General features: G+C 70.4%; 1 protein-coding gene across 1 annotated transcript; it reads right to left on the reverse strand.

The window, feature by feature from the left end:
* Nucleotides 1–1,700: 1,700 nt before the first annotated feature.
* EFNA3 (ephrin A3) lies at nucleotides 1,701–12,495 on the reverse strand. The gene is made up of 5 exons (XM_074929054.1): nucleotides 12,348–12,495; nucleotides 4,249–4,538; nucleotides 3,481–3,546; nucleotides 3,245–3,322; nucleotides 1,701–3,093 (listed from the first exon to the last, which is right to left on the reverse strand). The coding sequence occupies exons 1-5, from the start codon at nucleotides 12,467–12,469 to the stop codon at nucleotides 2,972–2,974; spliced, it is 678 nt and encodes a 225-aa protein (XP_074785155.1). The 5' UTR covers nucleotides 12,470–12,495; the 3' UTR covers nucleotides 1,701–2,971.
* Between the last annotated feature and the right edge of the window lie 7,555 nt (nucleotides 12,496–20,050).

The following is a 20,050-nucleotide window of genomic DNA, read 5'->3' on the forward strand; positions in this document are numbered from 1 at the left end:
GGACAAAGGTGAAGCCATTTCGCACCGTAAACACTCGCAGCAGAGCGGCACGGGGCAGGTGGGGCTGGCCAGAGGCCGCAGAGCTCGTGACAAACTATTTATGGTTTCTGAGCTCGGGACACCCAGGTGCGCCCCAGCCCCTGCCCGGGCTGACATCACCGGCCGTGGAGCTGGGAGAGGAAGAGGAGCCGTCCAGTCCGCGGCCGGGAGCAAAGGCCGCGGTGACGTGCCGCACCGGCTGCGTGCAGCCCGGCAGGTAGGCACGGCCCGACGCCAGGCTGCGCGTGGCCGCGGCAGAGCCACGTCCCCGAGGCTGGCTGGCCACGCCAGGCCCTTACACGTTTGGCCGGAGAGCGGGATGCACCCAGCCCTGCCCGGGGAGGACGGATGCTGCCACGGGGTGATGCAGCACCTCGTGCCGTGCTGCCCGGCCAGGCCTACGCCCCGTGCCCAGAGCCGGGCCTGCTGCCGGGGCTGTGGGAGCCCCCCTCCAGCACCTGGGGGGGCACCTGAGCTGCAGCACTGGGGTCCCAACAAGGGGTCCCCCCTGCCTTGGGGCAGCAGGGCTTGGGAATCACCCTGTACCGGCACCCCGGGAGTCTCCCGGCTGGTCCCTGGCCACGCTGTGCCCTGCCTGAGGGCACGGTGCGGAGCAGGGCTGGGTGGCCGGTCCCCACCGAGCTGGCGGCGGTGCCACACACACGCCAGGGAGCGGTGCCAAGCCCGAGGCGAGTGGCAGGAGGGATTTTGCAAGCAGAACTCGCTGCGCCGCGGGGCAGCCGACTCAGTCCCCTGCTCCCTCCGTAACAGGCCAACAGGCCTGAGCTGGGCTTGCCAGCCCACCCCGCTGCGTGCCACCGGCACGGCCCCGCACCGCGTCCAGCACCCGGTGCCCAGAGGGGACACGGCCCTTGGCAGCGCCGGGTGATGCCGCCGCAGCCAGACCCCGGCTACACCAGAGCCACCCGGCACACCCTGGGTGTCACCCCGAGTCCCCAGGGAGGTGGGGGGGGGGTGTCCAGGGCATGGTCCCCGGCCCCACAGCAAACCAGGCCTGCAGGAGCGTGGGGGGGGTTTGGGGAGCCCCGGCGCCTGTCGGGAGCGCTCGGAGGACCCGTCTGACAGGTTCGCCGGCTCTTCCCGCACCTGGACAAGCCCGGGCCGGCGGGACGCTGAGCCACCGCCCAGCCGTGCCTGCCGGGGCGGGGGGAGAGCGGCCGCCCCACCACGACGGCTGTGGGGACCCCCCAGCCGAGGCCACGTCCACGGCACGTCAGTCCCCACCGGCAGAGGGGCCGCAGCCCCCCCGGTCCTGCGCTGCCTTGCGCGGAAAGCGGCTGCCCCCCTCCCTGAGGGCACTGGGCCCCCCCAGCCCTGTGGGCTGCAGGGTCAGGACCCGCACGGCGGCTCCCCTGCACCCGCTGGGGCTGTGGGGTGCCGGCTGCAGGGCGGGGTGCGCCCCACTCCTCCACGGCCCCAGTGACACCCCCCTTAGACGTGACCCCATCCCCTGCGGGTCCCCGAGTCCAGCCCCTCCCCACACGTCCCCTCACCTCGCCGGAGGCACCGGGGGAGGGGGAGCCGAGGGCGTCCCCCCATCCCGCGGGAGCCGCCGTGCAGACAGGCCCGTGCCAGATCCCCCCGACGCCAACAGGAGCCGACATGCCCGGCAGAGCCAGACGCGCCGGGGGGGGGAAACGTGGGGATTCCCATGTGGCTCCCGGGCACACTGGGGCTGCTCACCCCATGCAGCTGGCGAGGATGGCGAGGATGAGGAGGGCTCTCCTGTGCCCGCTCCTCCTCAGGCTGCTCCCAGCCACCGCACCCCAACACCCCCCAAACCCGCGTGTGCCGAGGGCCCTGCCCGCAGCCCCGCACCCCCCTTACCTGCGGGCGCCGCTCGCTGTCCTCCTGCGGGCAGCACCGCGTCCCTGCCCGCTGCTCCATGCCGGTGCCTGCGGGGTCCACGGGGAGCAGAGCCAGCGGGAAGCACCCCGAATCTCCCCGGGGTGCCCTCGCTGCCACAGGGACTGGAGCTGTCGTGCCCATGGCTGGCGATGGGGGTGGCACAGTGAAGGTCGGTGCCGGTTCTCGCTGCCCTTGCCTGACCCCCTGCCCCGGCCAGAGCCCACCGTGCCCGAGGGCCGGGCCAGGAGCGCTGCACGTCGCCGTGACAGGGGTCGGTTTTTTTATCCTTTTATTATTTTTTTTTTTTTTTTTTATAGACTAAGAGCAGAATATGAAAATCACCAGCCAAAGCACTTGAAAAAAAGGTTGAGATTGTTTTTTTTGTTTTGTTTTGTTTTGTTTTTTCCCCAAAAAGTGTCTGTGCGTTTGCATAGGTCGGGTCTTCACGGAAGACGAGGAAAATCCAACACGTTCGACTATGTACAAGCCAGCCCGGGGCTGGCGCCGCTGCCTATGGTACAGTATAGATATATCTATATAGTCGCTCTCTGTACAGTATGTATAGATCTCTATATAGGTATGTACAGGCTGCCCAGCCCTGGGGCCTCTCTGCCCTCACCGGGCTCCCCAACCCGGCGCTGCCCCCCAGCCACGAGGCACCGGGTGGGCTGCGGGCAGGACGGACTCCGCGGGCAGGACTCTGCGGGCAGGACGGACTCCGCGGGCAGGACGGACTCCTCCGCGCTGTGGGACGGCGTCAGCGGGAGGTGCGGTACCCGCAGCCTCACCAAGCTGCATCCTCGCAGACGTGGCCGCAGCCGCTGGCGGGGGGGTGGTGGCGGTGGCGGTGGTCGGGGGGAGGCGAGGCCCAGGTGGGTTCGGCGTGTGCCGCAGCCCCCAGGCCCCCCCCCCACGTTGACGGACTCTCCGGGCAGGGGGGTGGCGGCGCGGAGGGGCCGGGTGGTCCCGCGGTGGTTCCCCACTGGCTCTCACGAGGGGCAGCAGGTCGGGGGGTCCCCTCTGGGTGGAGCCGCGCTGGCGGGGCCCCCCCCAGCGCCGGGAGCTAGGAGGCCAGCAGCGTCATGAGGAAGAGCGCGGCGGCCACGGCCAGGGGCAAGTGTTCCCGCTTGGGGCTGGTGCCGCTGATGCTCTTCTCCAGTTTGGGCATCTCCGGGTTGAAGTTGTCTGTGGGGAAGAGCGAGAGGGTGAGGGTGGCACCGTGGGGGGGGGGGTGAGGCCCCGAACCCCCACCCCGCGGCTGGGGCTGCCCCCCGGGCGGCGGGGAGGGCGCGGGGACGCGGCGGCGCGGCGGGGTGGGGGGCTCTGCCCGACTCACCCAGGTCCTCGATCTTCACCTCAGGCCGCAGGGTGAACTGCGGGAGGGTGGGCGCCAGCTTCTCCCCGGAGTGCGACGCTGCAAGAGGGAGAGAGGGGAGGGGGGGGGGGTCACGCTCCCTGGCCACCCTGCGCCGCAGCCCCCCTCCCCGGGAGGGATGGGGGAACCCGCCGGCAGCCCCCCCGCTCGCCCGCAGCCCCCCCCGGGGGTGGGTGGGAAATAATGGGGGGACTTACTGGAGGCGCAGCACACAAAGACCTTCATCTTCAGGCAGGCCCGGCGGTGGTTGTGCGTCGGCGTGGCTGCAACGCAAGAGCGGGCTGGGGCGGCTCCGCAGCGCGTGACCCCCGGGGCACCCCCAGGACCAGTGGGGCTGGGCACGGGGGGGGCTCTGGGCCTGCCTGGGGGTGCGCTCTGGGGTGGTGGGTGATGCAGCAGCACCCCCTCCCTGCACCCTGAAGCTGCGCCCGCAGCAGTACCCTGCGGCCTGTCCTGCACCAGCACCCCCCGGCACCCCAACCCTGCACCAGCACCGCCCAGCACCCCCATCCTGCATCAGCACCCTGATTTTTGCACCTACATCAGCACCCCCAAACCCCAATTCTGCACCCGTTTCCCGCCTTCTCCACCAGCACCCCCATCCTGCACCAACACTCCCCCCACCCCCCATCCTGCTTCTCCACACTTTCCCCCACGCCCCCATCTCTTGCATCATGACACCCCCACCTGTCCCCCGCACCCCCCTTCCACCCTACACCCCCAGTCCTGAGCGCAGGGTGCCCACTCCTTGGGGGGGGGGGTGGGGTTGGGTGCTGCAGCCGTCCAGCCGGGGGGGTGCAGGGGGACCACCTTGGGTGGGGGGGCCCTGACCACGCCAGGTTGGGGACACAGATGGTCCCGGCCGAGCGGTGCAGGCCGAGGGGACCAGGTGGGGTGGGACACAAGGAACCCAGGTATGGGGAGGGAGGAGCTGCGTGGGGGTCCCACCCCAGCACCCCACGTACAGATGTAGTAGTACTCCTGCCCCGCGCGGAACTCGTAGCCCAGCGAGAAGGCGCTGTAGCGCTGGAACTTCTCCGAGAACTTGATGGGGCTGTGGGGTGCGTGGGGCCGGTTGCACTCCCAGCGCTTGAAGCCCTGGCTGGTGTTGCAGGTGCGGTAGCCCTCCGCGTTCACCATGTAGAGCACGTACTGCTCCAGGCGGTGCTCGGGCACCGAGGCGTTGTAGTGTGGGCAGTAGATGTCCAGGTAGTCATTGACGTTCACCTGCACCGTGTAGCCCTCCCGCCGTAGGCTGCAAAGGGAAGGGGGGGACACACTGGGGGTCAGGGACACCCCCTGCACCTTCCCAAACACCGTCCCCCCTCCTCAGAAGGGACCCAGCAGCTGGAGAACGGGCAGATCACAGAGCAAGGGCCCCGGGGGGCAGCGGTATCCCTCGGTCTGGAGCCCCCAACGCACTGGGACCCCTGCGCAGCCCTGTGGCATCACCGGTGGGGGGGGGACGCAGGCCGGGAGACGGATGCTGTAGGTGCCAAGTGACATGCACAGGGCGGGGGGGACGGGACACGCCTGTGAGAGTTTGGCTGCATGAGACGGCGCTGCTGAGTCCTGCCAGCGGCCTCAAGGAGGGGACAGACACAGCGGGACAGACAGACTGACGGGGCCACGGGGCTGACAGGCACCCTGTTCTTGCCACGCATCCCTGGGGGTGCAGGGGGGGCGCACAGGGCCCCAGCAGCCTGGAGTCGACCCACCGCGGCTGCCCACCGCGGCCCCGGCCCTGCCACGCGCCGCAGCTCAGCGAGAGGATTTCTCACCCTGCTCTGGCTAATCCCGTTAGTTTGTTAGTTCGTTAATGCCGTAAAGGGTGGCCCTGGGGGAGCCTCATTTACATTGATTAGGAGCGGCAATCCCCTCAGATCCACTCAGGAGAGGCTCTGCTGGCTCCTAATCCGCGCCCGGTGGAAATCCCGGCCGCGGTAATCCTCGCTGCCGCGCTGACCCACTGCTCCTGCCAATTAATTACAAGCCGGCGCTGCAAGGTGCTGGCTCTGCACCGAGCTGCCGGGGCAGTACCGGACCCTGACCGGACCTCGCTCCATCACCCGGCTCAGCACCGGCGGTGCCTCCCTGCACCGCGCTGCTGCGGCCCCCCAGCCCCGCTGCGTTGGGGGTCCCTCGCCCACGAGGTTCCCCCGGGGACGCGGATCGCAGCATCCTGGCACGTGTCGCGGGGCTCCACCACGCTGCATCGCTCCAGCTCAGGGCCCCCTTTCCCCCCTGGTGAGGGCAAACACAAATCTGTGAGCCCCCTGACCCAGCACTTGGGGTTCCCTTGTCACCCGGGGGGTCCCACCGCCCCATCCCCAGGGCCCTGCCCCGGCTTTGTGGATCTCCCCGGCAGGGCTGGGCAGGCAGCAGGCAGGGCTGCGCGTGCAGACGCCCCACCCTGCACAACCGCCCCCGGCGCTGTTTGGGGAGCCCCGGCACCCTGCCAGGCCCCACGGCGGCACCCTGGCATACAGCACCCCAAAAGCCAGGCGCCGGAGAGAGAACCACCAAAAGGGGACCCCCCGTCCCACTAGCAAAGGGGGACCCAAGCAGCATCACCTCCCTGCCCAGCACTGCCCCACCGGCGCCAGGGGGCCATGGGGGGCCGGCCGAAGACCTCGTCACCCGTGGGGCAGGGAGTGCAGCCCCACGCGGCACCTCCCTCGCCGCGCAGCCGCTATTCCCGGGCCCAGCCCGGCACCCACCGGCCGCCGGGCAACTCCTGCTCCAGCAAGGTGCTGAGGCAGCCACCCTTGTTCTGTGGGGCGCCGGGACCTTTCATCTTCCCCCTTTGATGTGGTGGGAAGGAGCGGAGCGGGGTGTGGGGGGGGGAGGTGGGGGGGGGAAGAAAAAGACTTGTTATTAAAGAAATGGCTCCAAGGAGAAAATTGCAATTAACTCCGTGCGGGACGCAGGGCTGGGACGCCGGCGTGCCCGGAGCTGGCTGCCCCACACCGCGGCTCCCCGCAGCCAGGCTGCGGCTGTGCCGGCGGAGCGAGGGACCCCAGGAAGCACCTTCGCCAGGATCGGGCCCACGTCTCTGCACCCACGGGAGTCACACGGCTCCAGCTCCTGCCGTGCCAGGGGAGGCCCTTCCCTGGGGTGCCCGGGAGCTGTAACCCCCCCTTCCCCTGTGGCACCCAGTGCTGAGGCACAACCACCCCCCCGGGCCCTGGGACCCCACACAGGGGCTCATTAAGAAGCGGCTCCTGATAAACAGCCTCGCTAATGAGCGCTGCCCCACATGGCACCAAGGTCTCCCCCCGGGCTGGGGCATGGCAGCACCGCACCGGGGGCTACAGAGGACCCCGGATGGTGTGGCGGGGGCCGGCAGCCCTGCCCCCCCGGCAGCGAGCCCCACCGACAGCGCTGGCCGCTGCTGCGTGCCAGGAGCTTCGTCACCCGCTGCGAGGGGCTGGAGAGTGGCCCCAAACAGGTAGAGCCGTGGGGCCACCAAGGCCTAAGGCACGTCCAGGGGACTCTGGCAGCAGCTTCGGACACAACACCATGTCCCTGCCACGCTCAGCTCCTGCACCGTGACTGCCAGCCCCAGGGGTGCAGAGCAGCACCCCACGCAGCTGGATGCCCCCAAATCCCAGCAGGCTCAAGGCAATCGCCGGAGCAGCCCGAGCTCTGCCTGCAGCCTCTGGCAGCACAGGGCCGGCAGAGCTGCACACCCGGGCCAGCCCCAGCAGCAGGCAGGGAGCCCATGGGCCCTGTTTTGGGGCAGAAGAATGGCAACAGACACCCAGAGCGAGGGTCCCAGCCCCCTTTCTCACCAACACCCGCCCCAGAGCAGGCGTGTGCTGCCTGGTCCCTGCCAGCCCCCATAACGATCAGGAAGCCGCAGCAACAGGTGACCTGGGTCGGGATGGCCCACCCGGCCCCCGGCAGCCGCGGCGTGGCCGGTGGGACACATCAGGCTCCGGCAGTGCCCGAAGGGTTAAACGTGGGAGCAGAACGGGCAGCATCGCTTCTGCACGACTGCATTTTTAGAGCAGGGCTTTGCAAAGGCAGTGGTACCTTCCAGCAGCCTGTCAGCGCTGGGCAGATGGATGTCCCCTGGCAGAACCGTCCCGAGCGCGGGCTGGGCTCGGCGCCCACCGGCCCCGCACCGGCGGGACCCCGGCTACCTGGCAAGCCGCAGCCACTGGTGAGCTGGGCGGCCGCTTCGCTCCCATCTGCTGCGATAAATCTGGGCTGAGCGCCGCACGCTCGCTCATGCACTGCTAGGGAGCGCCTGGTGCACTGCAGCACGCCCCGGCGGCAGCGGCACAGGGGGACCAGACCCCCGGCCGGCCCCCCCCGTGCTGCAGCGACTCAGCCCCACGGTGAGGGAAAGGCCTGGGGGGCGGCGGGGCCGGAGCTGGGCTCAGCATCCCGCGTTGGTGGTGCCGGGGTGAGGACCGGGGCAAGGTAAGGGCATCCCCCGAGGCAGGTGACGGCGTGGTGAGCCTCGGCGCCGGGTGCCAGGGCGGACCCCCCCAGCCCAGCCAGTCCCTTTGTTTGGCTCTGGCAGTTTCGCCCTTTCGGCACATCCGGGGCCCATCGATCAGGCGGGGAACAAAAAAAAGTGCCGTTGATTTATGCGGTTCCCTTCCAGTCACCCCGCGCGACGGCGAGAGGTGAAGGCGCATCGATCGCCGCCGTCGGTCTGCACCGATGGACGGCGGGACAGACACCGAGGGGGGGGGAACCGACCGTCTTCCTGCACCCACCGCTGAGCCGCCGGGGAGACGGGTGGCTCAGCCCGGCCCCCCCTCGCCGTGCCAGCCCTCCCCACGCAGGCAGCACTGCACAGTCACGGCGCCCAGACGGCCGCGCACACGCGCTCTGGCTCGGCAGACAGCGCCTGCGACGCAGCCCACGCACACGGGTGGCACGGCATGGCCCCCCCACTCCGTGTGTGTGCGTGTGTGTCCCGCCGCCACTCGCCTGGCGCAGCCGCAAAGTGCGGGCGCAAAAGGCATCGCCGGCACACGGCGAGCCCGGGGGCCACCTCCCCGCTCGGAGAATCGGGGCTCCTGGGGAGACGGTGGGCGAAGGGACCATGGCACCACGGGGCAGCGCCCACCCCGGGGTGATGGGCAGAGCCCTCCCCGAGCACCCCAGGACCCCCAGCACCACGCTACAGGTGTCCCCGCACCCCCCGTTCCTATTGACAGCCACGCGATCCCTTTAATCCCCGCTAAAGCCCGTACCTTCCCGCTTTGCTAACAAGATCAATGAGGTTTCTAATTGGGTTTTAATTAAACCATCAATCTGCAACCAGTGACTCAATTACCAGCCTGGGCAGGAGCGGGCAGCCCCGGCCCGGTTGCACCCCGGAACAGCCTCCGCACCCCGATGCCGCGGTCCCTTCTCCCACAGGAATGGCGCTGCCAGGGCTCGGTGCCGCCCGGCGCGGTGACTCACGGGGCACGGCACCCTCTGCCCTCAGGCAGCAGCTCCCGCCACCACCACCAGCCAGCACCCACGGGCGGCCAGGGGCTCCTCTGTGCCCCACACGGACCAGCCTGGGGGGCGCAGCTGTGGGGCGGGGGGTGGCGGAGCCCCCCAGCCCACCCGAGGACACTAATGCGATGGAGGGACCCGGCTGGGCACAGCCCCGATGTTGGGGTCCGGCAGCCTCCGAGGAGCCAGGAGTCCGGGCAGTGCCAGGGCCCCCCCTCGATGGGCACAGAGCGAGGCCACGGCTCCTCTCCCGCGCAAGACGCTCCCCCGGGAGAGGCTGCTCCGCGCAAGGGCTCTCGAGAGCCTGCTCCAGCTCTCGCCGCCTGGAACACAAAGTCAGCCAGATAAAAGCTGCCTTGAAGACGAGAGCGTGGTGGCAGCGCCGGCGCCTGGGGGGGGCCGCACGCGATGCCAGGCCCTCCCCGCACACAGGTGGGCTCCGACCTGCCTGTCTCAGCCAGGCACCAGCACCCCTCGCACGGTCACCCTGCTGTGCCCCCTCCGTGGCACCGGGCACCCCAAGGCCTCAGGCACCGTCACCCTCGGTCCCCGCACCGGGGCCAGGGGTGCAGCGTGGCTCACCCCAACCCACACTGGGGGGCCCCGGCAGCTCTGGGGGGAGCTGGTCATGCACAGGGACAATCCGCTGTCCCCACCTCAGCATCCAGGACACCCAGCAGGGGGGTGGCAGCCCACATGCATCGGCACACCGAGGCCCAGCTTGGCTGGGGAAAACCCCAGGAGCCCCCGGCCACACGACACGGGACACCCCAGGGATGCAGCTCCCCCCCCCGAAATGCCAGCACTGGGCAGGACGCGGCCGCCCCACACCTTTGCCCTGTGCTGCCGTGCCCGTTCCCGGCAGGACCTGGGAGCAGAGGGCAGAGACCAGCCAAGGATAGTCCTGTGTCCCCAAGGCTCGGTGGCTGCCACCAGCGGGACAGACGGACAGTGCAGCCGGACCAACAGCCTGGCCGAGCAGCGGCAGGCACCTGCGCTGCCCCGAGCCTCCGATCCCACCGTCACACCTCCCCTGGGCTTTGCCATCAGCACCCCGAACCCACCGTAGGAGGGGTGTCCTGCCCACTCAGTGGCCTTCCCAGCCCCCAGGCACCACCAGCCATCTGCTGCGGTGGCCAGAGGAGCACGGCCACGTGCCCGAAGCAGGGGCAAGCCACCACCAGCCACCCCGCTCCCGGAGGCACCGCCAGAACCCCGGGTGCTGCGGGTGGGCTCCGTGGGGCAGCCCCTCGCCCCGTCCTCCCACCGAGAGGAGCCGCATGGGCACCCGGGGCGGTGCAGCGGGAGATGCAATAAATTTCTGGGGTGCCTGGTGCAGCCCCCAAGGAGTGTCCCGCAGCTGAGCCTGCCAGCATCCCCCCCCTCCCCGGAGAGCCCCATGGGGCCGCGCAGGGCTTGTTTATTGCTCTGATTGCAGCGGGGTTGCTGGGATTTGCAGGCTGCGGCCCAGGGAGCCTAATTCCCCCCATAATTTATCTAATCCAGACATTTTGCCGCGTGGCTATAATTGCGGCCGAGCTGCCGCACTGCCTAACAATAAATATCAGCGTTCCGGAGTCCCTGGGACACGTCTCTGCCGCAGCCGCCCCCACCGTGCCGCCCGTGCCCTGAGCCGGACGCTCGCAGCCGCGCCAGAGACGCGTGCGCAGCGGGCGCAGGTGTCTGGCTGCGACACCCCCGGTTTGGCACGGCGGGCGTACCCCCTGCTGGCACACCCCCCCCTCCACCCCGTCCCCCGGGAGGTGCAGGGGCAGCGGCCGGGTCACGGCACACGGCTGCGGGGCGATGGCGTGGGGAGAGGCGGCTCCTCGGCGGTGGCGGGGTGAGGGTGGGGGTACGGGTGCCTCCCACCCGCAATGTCACGGTGGCACAGGCATGAGGCTGGTGGGTGAGCGGGGTCCAGATGGAGGAGTGGGGTGCGGGAACGGGGGGGGGGGGGGGGGGGGATGCCCGAGCGTGGCGGGGCGAGCTGAGCGCCTCGCCATTGTGCTGCGCCTCGGCACGTCGCACACACGCACAATTTATGGGGCCCGAGCTTCCGCCTGGCGACACAATCTCAATGGGAGGGGGAAGGAGCTGCCGGGGGGGCGCTCCCTCCCCACACAAAGGGGGCACAAGGGATGGGGTGGGGGGGAGCCCCCGGGGGGGAGCCCCAGCGCTGGCGGGTACCAGGGGATGCTCCGGCTGGGCGCACGTCCCCCGCCACACCCCTGAGCGCTCACACAGACGAGGGAAGGGGAGGCGGGCGATGGCAGCGGGTGCAGCTCCCCGATTCTCGTGGAGGGGGTCCACGGACCCGGCGCGGACTCGCAGCCCCCCCCTTCCCGCGGGGAGCCCAGCCCAGCCGTGCCCGTCGCCAGCCCAAAGCCTGCGCGGTGCCCGCTCCCCTCCGTGCCCGCCCCAGGTGTGGGTGCCCCGCACCCCACGCACTCAGGCAGGCCCCCCCCCCCCGGGTGGGTGAGGGCAAGGGCGCAGCCCCCCCCGGTACAGGGCGTGAGGGAGGTGCTGGGGGGGGGTGGGGGGGTGGCGGGGGGGTGGGCGGCCGCGGCCACCGACCACCCGTTGGCTCCGCTCCCCGCGGCCGTGGGCGCGACGGCAGGTTCCACACCTCCGCTCGCTCGCACCCCCCCGAGTCCCCGGCCCCACCGGCCTCGGCTGCTGCCCCAGGGATGGCACCGCTGCCCGCCCGAGATGGCGGGGGGGAGACGGCGACACGACGACGACACGACGGCGGGCACCCATCAGGCCCCCCCCCGCCCCCGCCGCGCAGCCGGTGCCGCTCCCGCGCCCAGACAGGCGGGGGGCGCGTCTGGCGGCGGGGGCGTCGCAGCGGGACCCCCTGCCCGGCCCGATGCACCGGGGAGGGGGGGGGGAGCGTGGCCGTGCTCTTCCCGCGACACTCCCGGTGCCCGTCGCGGGGCGAGTCAGCGCCGTCGAGGAGGAATAGGAGGGGGGGGGGGGGGGGGGATGCAGAACGATTCGGCTCCCGGTGCCACCGACCCACCCGCGCCCGCACCGGGAGGCGCCGAGCAGCGGGGAGCCCGACCCCGCCGGTGCCCGCGCCTCGCCCTGGAGCGCGGCCCCAGGGACCGGAGCCGCCGCCGGTCGGGTCGGGCCGGCCGGGCGGCTGCCGCCCCCCCGCGGCCCCCCCACCCCGAGCGGCCCCCGCCTCCGCGGGCAGGGCGAGGTGCGCGGGGCCGGGAGGGGCAGCGCGCCGACACCGGGGGGCGGGGGGGGGGGTCTGGCAGCCCCGCCCGCACGAGGGGGGGGGATGGAGCCGCGCGGACACCGGCACCGGGAAGGAGACGAAACGGGGGGGGGGGGGGGTGTCCCGCACTCCCGGCGCGCGCGCGCCCCCGGCCCGGTGTCGTGTCCCCCTCCCCCGCCGTTCCCCCCCCCCCCCCCCCCGGGCCGTTGCGCGCATCCTTCAGCGCGATCCCCGCCGCGCCCCCGCCGCGTCCTTCCCGGCGGTGCCCCCCGCCTCGCCCGGTCCCGGGGAGACCCCCATCGCCCTCCCGGTGCCCGGGTACCGGCGTCCTTCCCCCGCACGGCCCGGCGCCCGCCCCGCACTCACTGCAGGTTGGAGCTGTTCCAGTGCACGGCGTGCCGGTTGCCCAGGGCCCCCGGTGGCCCCCGGCCCGGCAGCAGCAGCAGCAGCGGGAGCAGGGGCAGGACCGCGGGCAACCGAGGAGCCATCCTGCCGCCGCCGCGGAGCCCGCCGCGATCCCAATGAATGGAGAACCGAGCCGGAGCCGCCCGCGCCCCCGCGCCCCCGGCGCCCAGCTCCGCCCCGCGCGCACCCGCCGCCGCCGCGCCCCCGCGCGCGCGCGCCCGCCGCCGCCCTGAGCCCGCCTGCAACCGGCACCGGGCATCGGCACCGGCACCGGGGACCGGGGTTGCGTTGGGCTTGGGCCGAGGGTCCCCGTGGGTGGGGGCACAGGGGCCGGGTCCCACCGGGATCAGGGGCCGCCGGGGGCTCATCGGGACCCCACGAGTGCGGGCACCGGGGCCGAGTCCTACTGACACTGGGGTCTCACCGGGACCCCCACGGGTGGGGGCTCTGGGGTTGGATCCCGCCGACACTGGGGTCTCACCGGGACCCCCACGGGTGAGGGCTCTGGGGTTGGATCCCACCGACACTGGGGTCTCACCGGGACCCCCACGGGTGGGGGCACTGGGGTTGGATCCCACCGACACTGGGGTCTCACCGGGACCCCCACGGGTGGGGGCACGAGTGCCGGGTCCCACCAGTATTGGGGTGTCCCTGAGTGGGAGCGCTGGGGCTCGAGGCACGGACCCCCGGGGTTCTTGTGTCTGTGAGAGCCGGGGGTGGTGGCTCAGGGCCCCGTGGGGGTCACATGTGTTCACTGAGGGGTTTGGCCACCCCGGGGACACGGGAGCAGGCGGAAGGGTGGGCACCGCAGGCACCCAGCCACTCGCCACCGGCAAGGGCGGGCTGGGGCCAGCATGCCAGGGCAGCGCAGGTGCGGAGGAGCCCAGCCACGTCTGCCCCGTCCTGCCCCAGGAGCCTGCACGTGGCCGAGCACCCACCCGTGGGGCCGATCCCCTTTCTCTTCCCACACCCCCGCCAAGGGTCCGTGGGGCAGAGGGAGCCGCAGCAGCCCCGGGGACGGTGGGTGCTGCACGGGTGCCAGTCCCTGCCGACCACGCGGGAGGGGAATGGAGCTGGGTGCCAGCTCCAGCCGCCCATCCCCGACAAGAATCCTTAGCAACTGCGGCTCGGCACCGCCCGGCAGCGCCGTGTGCCAGGTGATCCACACCCCGGCACACACGTGTGCACACGCAAACACGCTTGCCCTGACGCGGGCACACGCCGCGAGCTCCCCAGGCCGGAGCGCGCCCAAGCGCGCACACGCTACCGCCACCGACCCAACAACCCCCGCTCCGGCAGCGCCGGCTTCGCACATGACCCGGAGATTTGGCAGCCCCAGGAGCTTGCAAATGAAACTGGGAGGTTTAAGCGAAACGGCGGCTGGGCTTTGCTGAGCCAGCCCTGGCTGCCCCCGCTGGCAGCCGTCTCTCTCGAGTGGCGAGCGGGGCCAAACGCCATGGTCCCACGTCCCCGTGTCCCCGTGTCCCCACCGCCTGGGCCCGGCGGCTCCCAAGCCCACTCAGCTGTCATGCTGTAGCCCTGGGCTTGGGGCATGTGCCGAGGTTTTGGGGGGGGGTTTCATGACTCCCAAAAGCTGCCAGGGGAGCCGAGGGGGGGAGTGGAGCTGCTCCCTCCTCAGGGCCCCTTTTTGGATGTGCGGATGCTGGCGCAGCCCAGGGAGGGGGTTGAGCATGGATGGTCTTGCCGATGCCCCCCCAGTCCCACTCAGTACTGGGGGGGGGGGCCCAGTGCCGGTGATGCCCGTGGCAGGGTTATGCCACAGCCCCCCCAGCCCCCATCCACACCGGGGGGACCATGCCCCCACCGGAGCCCTGCCGGGAAGGGGGAGGGGGCCGGCGGAAGGGCCCGGAGGACCAAAAAAGCCTCTATTAATTATTCATCCGGAGAACTGAAGTGAAGAAAACACAACACGTGGAAAAGGGCTCTGGCTGGCCCGGGGGGGTGGGTAGGCACGGGGGTGCAGGGTGCAGGGGCATCCAGGTGCCAGGGCACGGCGGTGGCAGCGGCAGCGTCTCCCTCCCGGTGCGCCCTGGGGCTGGGGCATCCCGGGGGGGCTGCGCACCTCTGGAAGGGCCCCGGCAGCACCGCGCTGCCACCATGGAAACGCTTTGGCTCGGCAAACCCATGGCAACACACACCTCCACATGGAAACCCCCCGCTCATGGCAACGCGCACGCAGCAGCCGCCGGCACCCACACGCCGCCGCGCTCGCGAGGGGGGGACCCCTGCGTTGGGGCACCCCGACTGTGCAGGGCCACAGGGATGGAGGGACCCGGGTGGCCAAATGCACCCTGTGCATCACGGTGTGCACCCACGTGTGGGTGCCAGCACCCACTAGGCATCACCCCCGGGGCTTGGGGACAGAGCCCGGCTGCGGCAGCCGGCACACAGAGGGGGGCTTGGCTGGGTTTTGCCGACCACAGCAGGAGTCAGCGTCTGTGGAGGGGACAGCCAGGGGACACTGCCAGCTGGGTGGCTTTGCTCTCAAGAGGACATGAGAGGCCTTGAGCTCTCCAGGAGAGCTGGGGCATGAAGCAGCACCGGTTTCCCCCCGTTTCCATCTCCTCCACCCTGCGCTGAGGGTCAGCAGATTTGCGGCAACCACAGCAAAACCTCCCACCCGCCCGCCGACTGGAGTGGGTAGCCACGGGCGCTGGCCGTAGTGGCCACCGCGCTCGGAGCGAGGGTCCTGCTGGCTGCGCGTGCCCAGCAAGGGCAGGGGACCTGCTTCACCCGCCCTGGTTAATATTTAACCGCGGCTTCCTGTGACAGCATGTCGCAACCGCAAAGCAGAGCCGGCATTCAATAAATCATCGCACCGGGCTGGGAGCCGGGAGGGGGGGAGCGGGGGGCAGCGGCGGAGCAGCGCCCAGCCGAGCGAGAGGGGGAGCCGATAAATAATTCATTAAATAAATAAACATGGCGAGAGCGCGGGGAGGAGGCAGGAGTGTAACCAAGAAAGGGCTCGGTGAACGCAGGCATGAAATATTCACCAGCCACACCTACACGTCCCCGAACACGCTGAGCTCAGGGCTCCTGACCTGCCAGCAGGAGCCAGGTGCCGGCACGTGTCCAGCTGGACACGGCAAGAACATGCTAATGGCATGCAGAGCAGCTAGCCAGGGCCACAGGGCCACCGCACCCGGGGCGGGGAGCAGGTAGCCGGCGGTACCGGCACATCCGCGGGGAACCGAGCAGCCCCGGGCTCCTGCCAGCTCCTCCTGGCAGCGCTTAACCGTACAAATCGGGCAGCCCCGTGCAGCCCCGCGCCGGTGCTCGGGCACGCTGCCGTTGTGCCAGGGAGCGTGCCCGGCCAGAGTGCCCGGGGCAGGCTCGCCGCAGGTGGCACACCCAGGGGCTTGCAGCCGCTTTGCTCCTCGCTGCCCCTTTTTTATCCCCGTGTTGGTCTTTAAATTTGAATGAAGGCCTCACGGATGGTCGCGCCGCGTCAGCGTCTCGGCGAGCACTGCACCGGGGAGGACGCGGGGTGCTGAGCCCTCCCCGTTCGCCCGGGGAAATGGGGGACCCCCAGCCCTGGTAGCATCCCATGGGACCTCCTGGGGCTGCTGGGCTTGGAGTGATGGCAGCGTGATCCAGGGGGGTGAAGATGGGTGGCCACTAGACTACCTCCCTGGTGAGCCACAGGTCCAGCCAGAGCAGCCTCATGCTGGGGGGAGGCTGGAGGTGAGCCCCACTATACAGACGGACATGGGGGTGATCATTAATTAGCACCTCAGCAGATTGAGTTAATTGATGAGGAGCTTGATGGCGCGGGATCGCAGAGGAGGGTTAATTGGCAACGCAAAGCTGGTCACCAGCAGCCCAGCCACGGCCGGAGCTGGCGGCTGCACCGGGTGGCGGCGGCAGCGCAGAGCTGGCTGTCGGAGGAAATCAGCTTCCTCGCGGAGCCGCTGGATGAAGCCGTGCGTGGCTCCCGGCCCCGCCGCTCTGCCAGCCCCACGCTGGCTCCCGCTGCTGGGGCTGCTCCCGCTGCCCGGCGGGGAGGAAGCCGACGGGTCCCTGCCCTGGGCGCCTGGAGCCTGTTTGCCGGAAACCTGGCTCCGGCGGGTTCTGCTGTGCCAAATCCCACCAGCCCAGGGCGTGTGGGGTGTGGGCACCCAGAGGTGCCAGGCAGGAGGTGCAGGCGGCCAGCTCCTCGTGGTTCTCACAGGCTGGCTGGAGTGGTCCCCCGTGCCACCGCAGCACGCGGCTGTGCCACTGGCAGGTGATCCCAGGTAGTAACAGGCCACCACGCCGCGAGGCACCGACCAGCACCCACGCGCAGACCGCTCTCACCTTGGGCCGGCGCTGTGGGTGCTGGACCGGGGTGCCAGGCGGTGGCCAGGGTCCCAGCTGGCCCTTTTGCCGCATCCCGTGGCCCGGCGGCCCCCGCTCCAGCGGCGGGGGCTACCTGGCAGGAAGCGCCTGAGTCAGCAGCCGGCACCGGGTGACTCAGCCAGCTCCTCTCCTCTCCTCCCGCGTGGCAAACCTCCCTCCCGGCCTCAAGATCACTCCAATATCATCCGCCGGCGGCAGCCCCGGCTTCACTGGCCCCGGCCCAGCCCCTCCTGCTCCGATGTGGCCGTGGCAAGGATGCGCCGGTGGGTGCGAGGGCTGTGCCGGGAGGGAGCTGCCCGGCGTGGGCAGGGTGAGCGTGGTGGGGGCTGGCACCCGGCCCCGCTGCAGCGCAACAGCCCCAACTCCCCAGGGAAGGGACAAGGACACGGAGCCGGGCCTGCAGCTGCCGGCCCCAGCGCTTGGCTCCCCACCGGCCTCGTCCCTGCCCGCCCTGGAGCCAGGTGCTCCGCTCGCCCCGGCCGTGCCGCCCCAGTGTCCCCCACACCGTGGCCGGGGGCTACAGCAGGCACTGTCTGGGGTGGGGGTTCATCCCATCAGACCCGGGCAGGCAGCGGTGGAGAGATGAGCACAGAGCTGACGGCAAGTGCCGCTGGGCCATGAGGAGCCATAAATGCCCCCCACCGAGTCCCGCTGTTCCAGCAGCCTCAGGAGTACCAGAGCGTGTGCAGGCACAAGGTCACTGCCCCCCCCCCCTTCCCTGTGCACCCCACACCCCAGACTTGCCCTCAGCAGCGCCCTGGCAGGGCCTCGCAGCATCCCCGGGGCTCAGCCCAGCCCAGCCCCAGCGGCATCTCGCCCTCCCTGAGCGCGTGCAGCCCGAGGGCGAGTTAAGGGTTGGACTGGATGATCTTCAAGGTCTTTTCCAAACGAGATGATGTGATTCTGTAAATGGGGGGGGTGTGTGAGCAGGAGCGCGTGGGCCAGGGCTGTCGGTGTGCACAGGGGCTCCTCGGTGCGTCACCGCGCTGCCGGCTGTGCCCGTGGCCCCGGGGTGCCCCAGGCGCTGGGGGGTTTGGGCACAGGGTGGCTCCATGGGGGTGCCGGGAGAGGTGTGAAGGTGACGGAGCCGTCATCGGAGCATCCGTGGGAGCAGGCGGGGACCTGGCCCGTGGTGGCACATTGGAACCAGCACCTGCGGTGGGTGGTGCCGGAGCCCCCGCCAGCCCCGCTGGCAGATCTCTGTGCTGCCCATTACCAGTGCCTAAGTGACGTTAATCTGATCGAGGGGTGACAGGCAGCATCAATATACGGCTCCCACCGTACATAGATCACGCTGCAATTAGCATCTGCGGCCGCCAGGACCTGGAGCGCTGGCAGATGTGGAAGGGGGTGACGTGGGGGGTGCCAGGGACAAGTCCACGCTGTGACCTGCCCCGGCTTGTCCCCATGCTCCTGCTGGCAATAGCATGGGGGGGAACTGCAGTCCCTTGGTGCCAAACGAGGGCTGGGGATGGGTGTAGGTGTCCTGGGGTACATGGGGGCCATTCTGGTGACCCCCAGCTGGCATCAAGCTCAGAGGATGTGCAACCAGCTCCGGCACTGCCCATCTGCCCCTCGGGGGCAGCCCATCGCTGCCCCATCCCGGTGACCCCCCCAGGCCTGGTCTCGGGGAGAAGGGCTGGGTGCACATGGGGACGCTGCTCCGCCACGCCCTTGGTGCTGGGAAGAAGTGTGGGGAAGCAAACAAGCTGATAAATTGGGGGGGCAGCGAGGAGGGGAGGGGGGGGTGCTCAGGATAAAACATGCATGCGCAGTAGATTTCAAGGCCTGAAATATTCATCAGGTTTGATGTGGCGCCCGCCGTCACGCCGGTCGTGAGTGATGGCGCGGGGTAGTTTTAATAATGCATCGCTGATAAAAGGCTCGAGAGAAGGGCCGGGGGCGTGGGGCAAGGGCGGCCATGGCTCAGCGCTTGCCTGAGATGCAGCAACCTGGGGGCGACCCCGGAGAAAACAGGTGGTCCCTTTGCCAGCGGCAGCCGCCCCCCAGCCTCGTGCTGCTGGCCAGGCCATGCCACGGCACTGGGAGCTGGGGACGGTGCTGGTGGCACCCCCTGGGGACAGCCTGGCACAGCTGGCAGTGCACGGAGAGTTGCTGGGGGGAGTGGGGTGCACCGTCACACCAGCACCCACCACCCAAAGGGGTGGCAGAGGACACCGGGTGGGTGCACGGTCCCTGCAGCCCGGCAGTGGGTGCCCGGCCACGCTATCTGGGCTGGCAGGGGGTTGCGTGTGTTCCCTGCCCGGGTGTGAGCGTGGCCCCATGCCCCGACCCGACCCAGCGTGTTGCCGTCGCAGCCGCCTTGTGCTCCCTTGCTAAATAATTCAGCACATCGATCAGCCTCCTGCTGTGCCTGCTTCTGGCCGCCGTGCTCCTGCCAGGCTGGGACCAGCAGGGACCCCCGGGAGGTTGCCCACGGTGGAGCTGGGCACACCAGCCCCATGCCCACCGAAGGCAGATGCTGGCCAGGCAGCACAGGCTCTCACCTAGCTAACAAGGTCTTTGCCAGGGAAGCTCGTTAGCAGCAGCCTGATGATCAAAGGACTGTGGGGTGGATCAAGGAAAGTGTGGAGCAGGCACAGAGGCACCACAGGGCCCCTGGCACGAGGCGGGACCCCGACCAGCCTGCCAGTCCCCCCTCCCGTACTGCAGCCCCCCGGGGACTCACCTCTGCCCCATGCCCAGACACTGAGCTTGCAGCTCTGGGTGCTGGGGCCCCTCTGCCCCCCCCAGCACCCTCCCAGCTGGACACGTGGCCAGAGGGGACGGGCTCTGCGCCCTCGGCACTTTGTCAGCTGCCCCTTACCGGGGCTGCGGTGAACCCCTGGCACCCAGACCCCTGCAGCACCCACTCCAGGCACCCTTGGAAGATGCTGCCCTGGGTGAGCGCCCACTCCCCAGCCCCTGACTTGGCAGCCCCGGGGACGCAGCGTGCCGGAGGGTAACGCCACGTCATTTGCACCAACAGTCCCAGTCCCAGGCGGTGCTGAGCTGTGGCTCCGCTCTCCTCCTGCCAGCTGGGCCGGCACCAGGCCGAGTCCCAGGATAGACCCGGCTCTATTTAAAAACCAATGAGGGGCAAGAGGACAGGAGGCTTAAAACCCAGGCGGGAGCCCTGCCTGCACCCTGCCTGCACCCTGCCCACGTGCTCAGGAGGCAGATTCCATGCTGTGGGCTGGAGGTCCCGTGGGTCCCCAGGGATCCAGAGAGGGTCCCAGCACGGGGAGCACAGGGCACGGCAGAGCCGGCGCAGCACCGCGGGCCCTTAGTATGCAGCGGGTGCA

This window comes from Athene noctua, chromosome 29, assembly GCF_965140245.1.
Source record: "Athene noctua chromosome 29, bAthNoc1.hap1.1, whole genome shotgun sequence".
Lineage (NCBI taxonomy): Eukaryota > Metazoa > Chordata > Aves > Strigiformes > Strigidae > Athene > Athene noctua.

Excerpts from the sequence above, each read along its gene's own strand:
- EFNA3 (XM_074929054.1), bottom strand. The coding sequence starts at position 12,469 with ATGGCTCCTCGGTTGCCCGCGGTCCTGCCCCTGCTCCCGCTGCTGCTG. Across the intron at positions 4,539-12,347 it reads TGGAACAGCTCCAACCTGCA|CCTACGGCGGGAGGGCTACA; the intron begins GTGAGTGCGGGG and ends TTCCCTTTGCAG. Across the intron at positions 3,323-3,480 it reads CTTTGTGTGCTGCGCCTCCA|CGTCGCACTCCGGGGAGAAG; the intron begins GTAAGTCCCCCC and ends TCCCTCTTGCAG.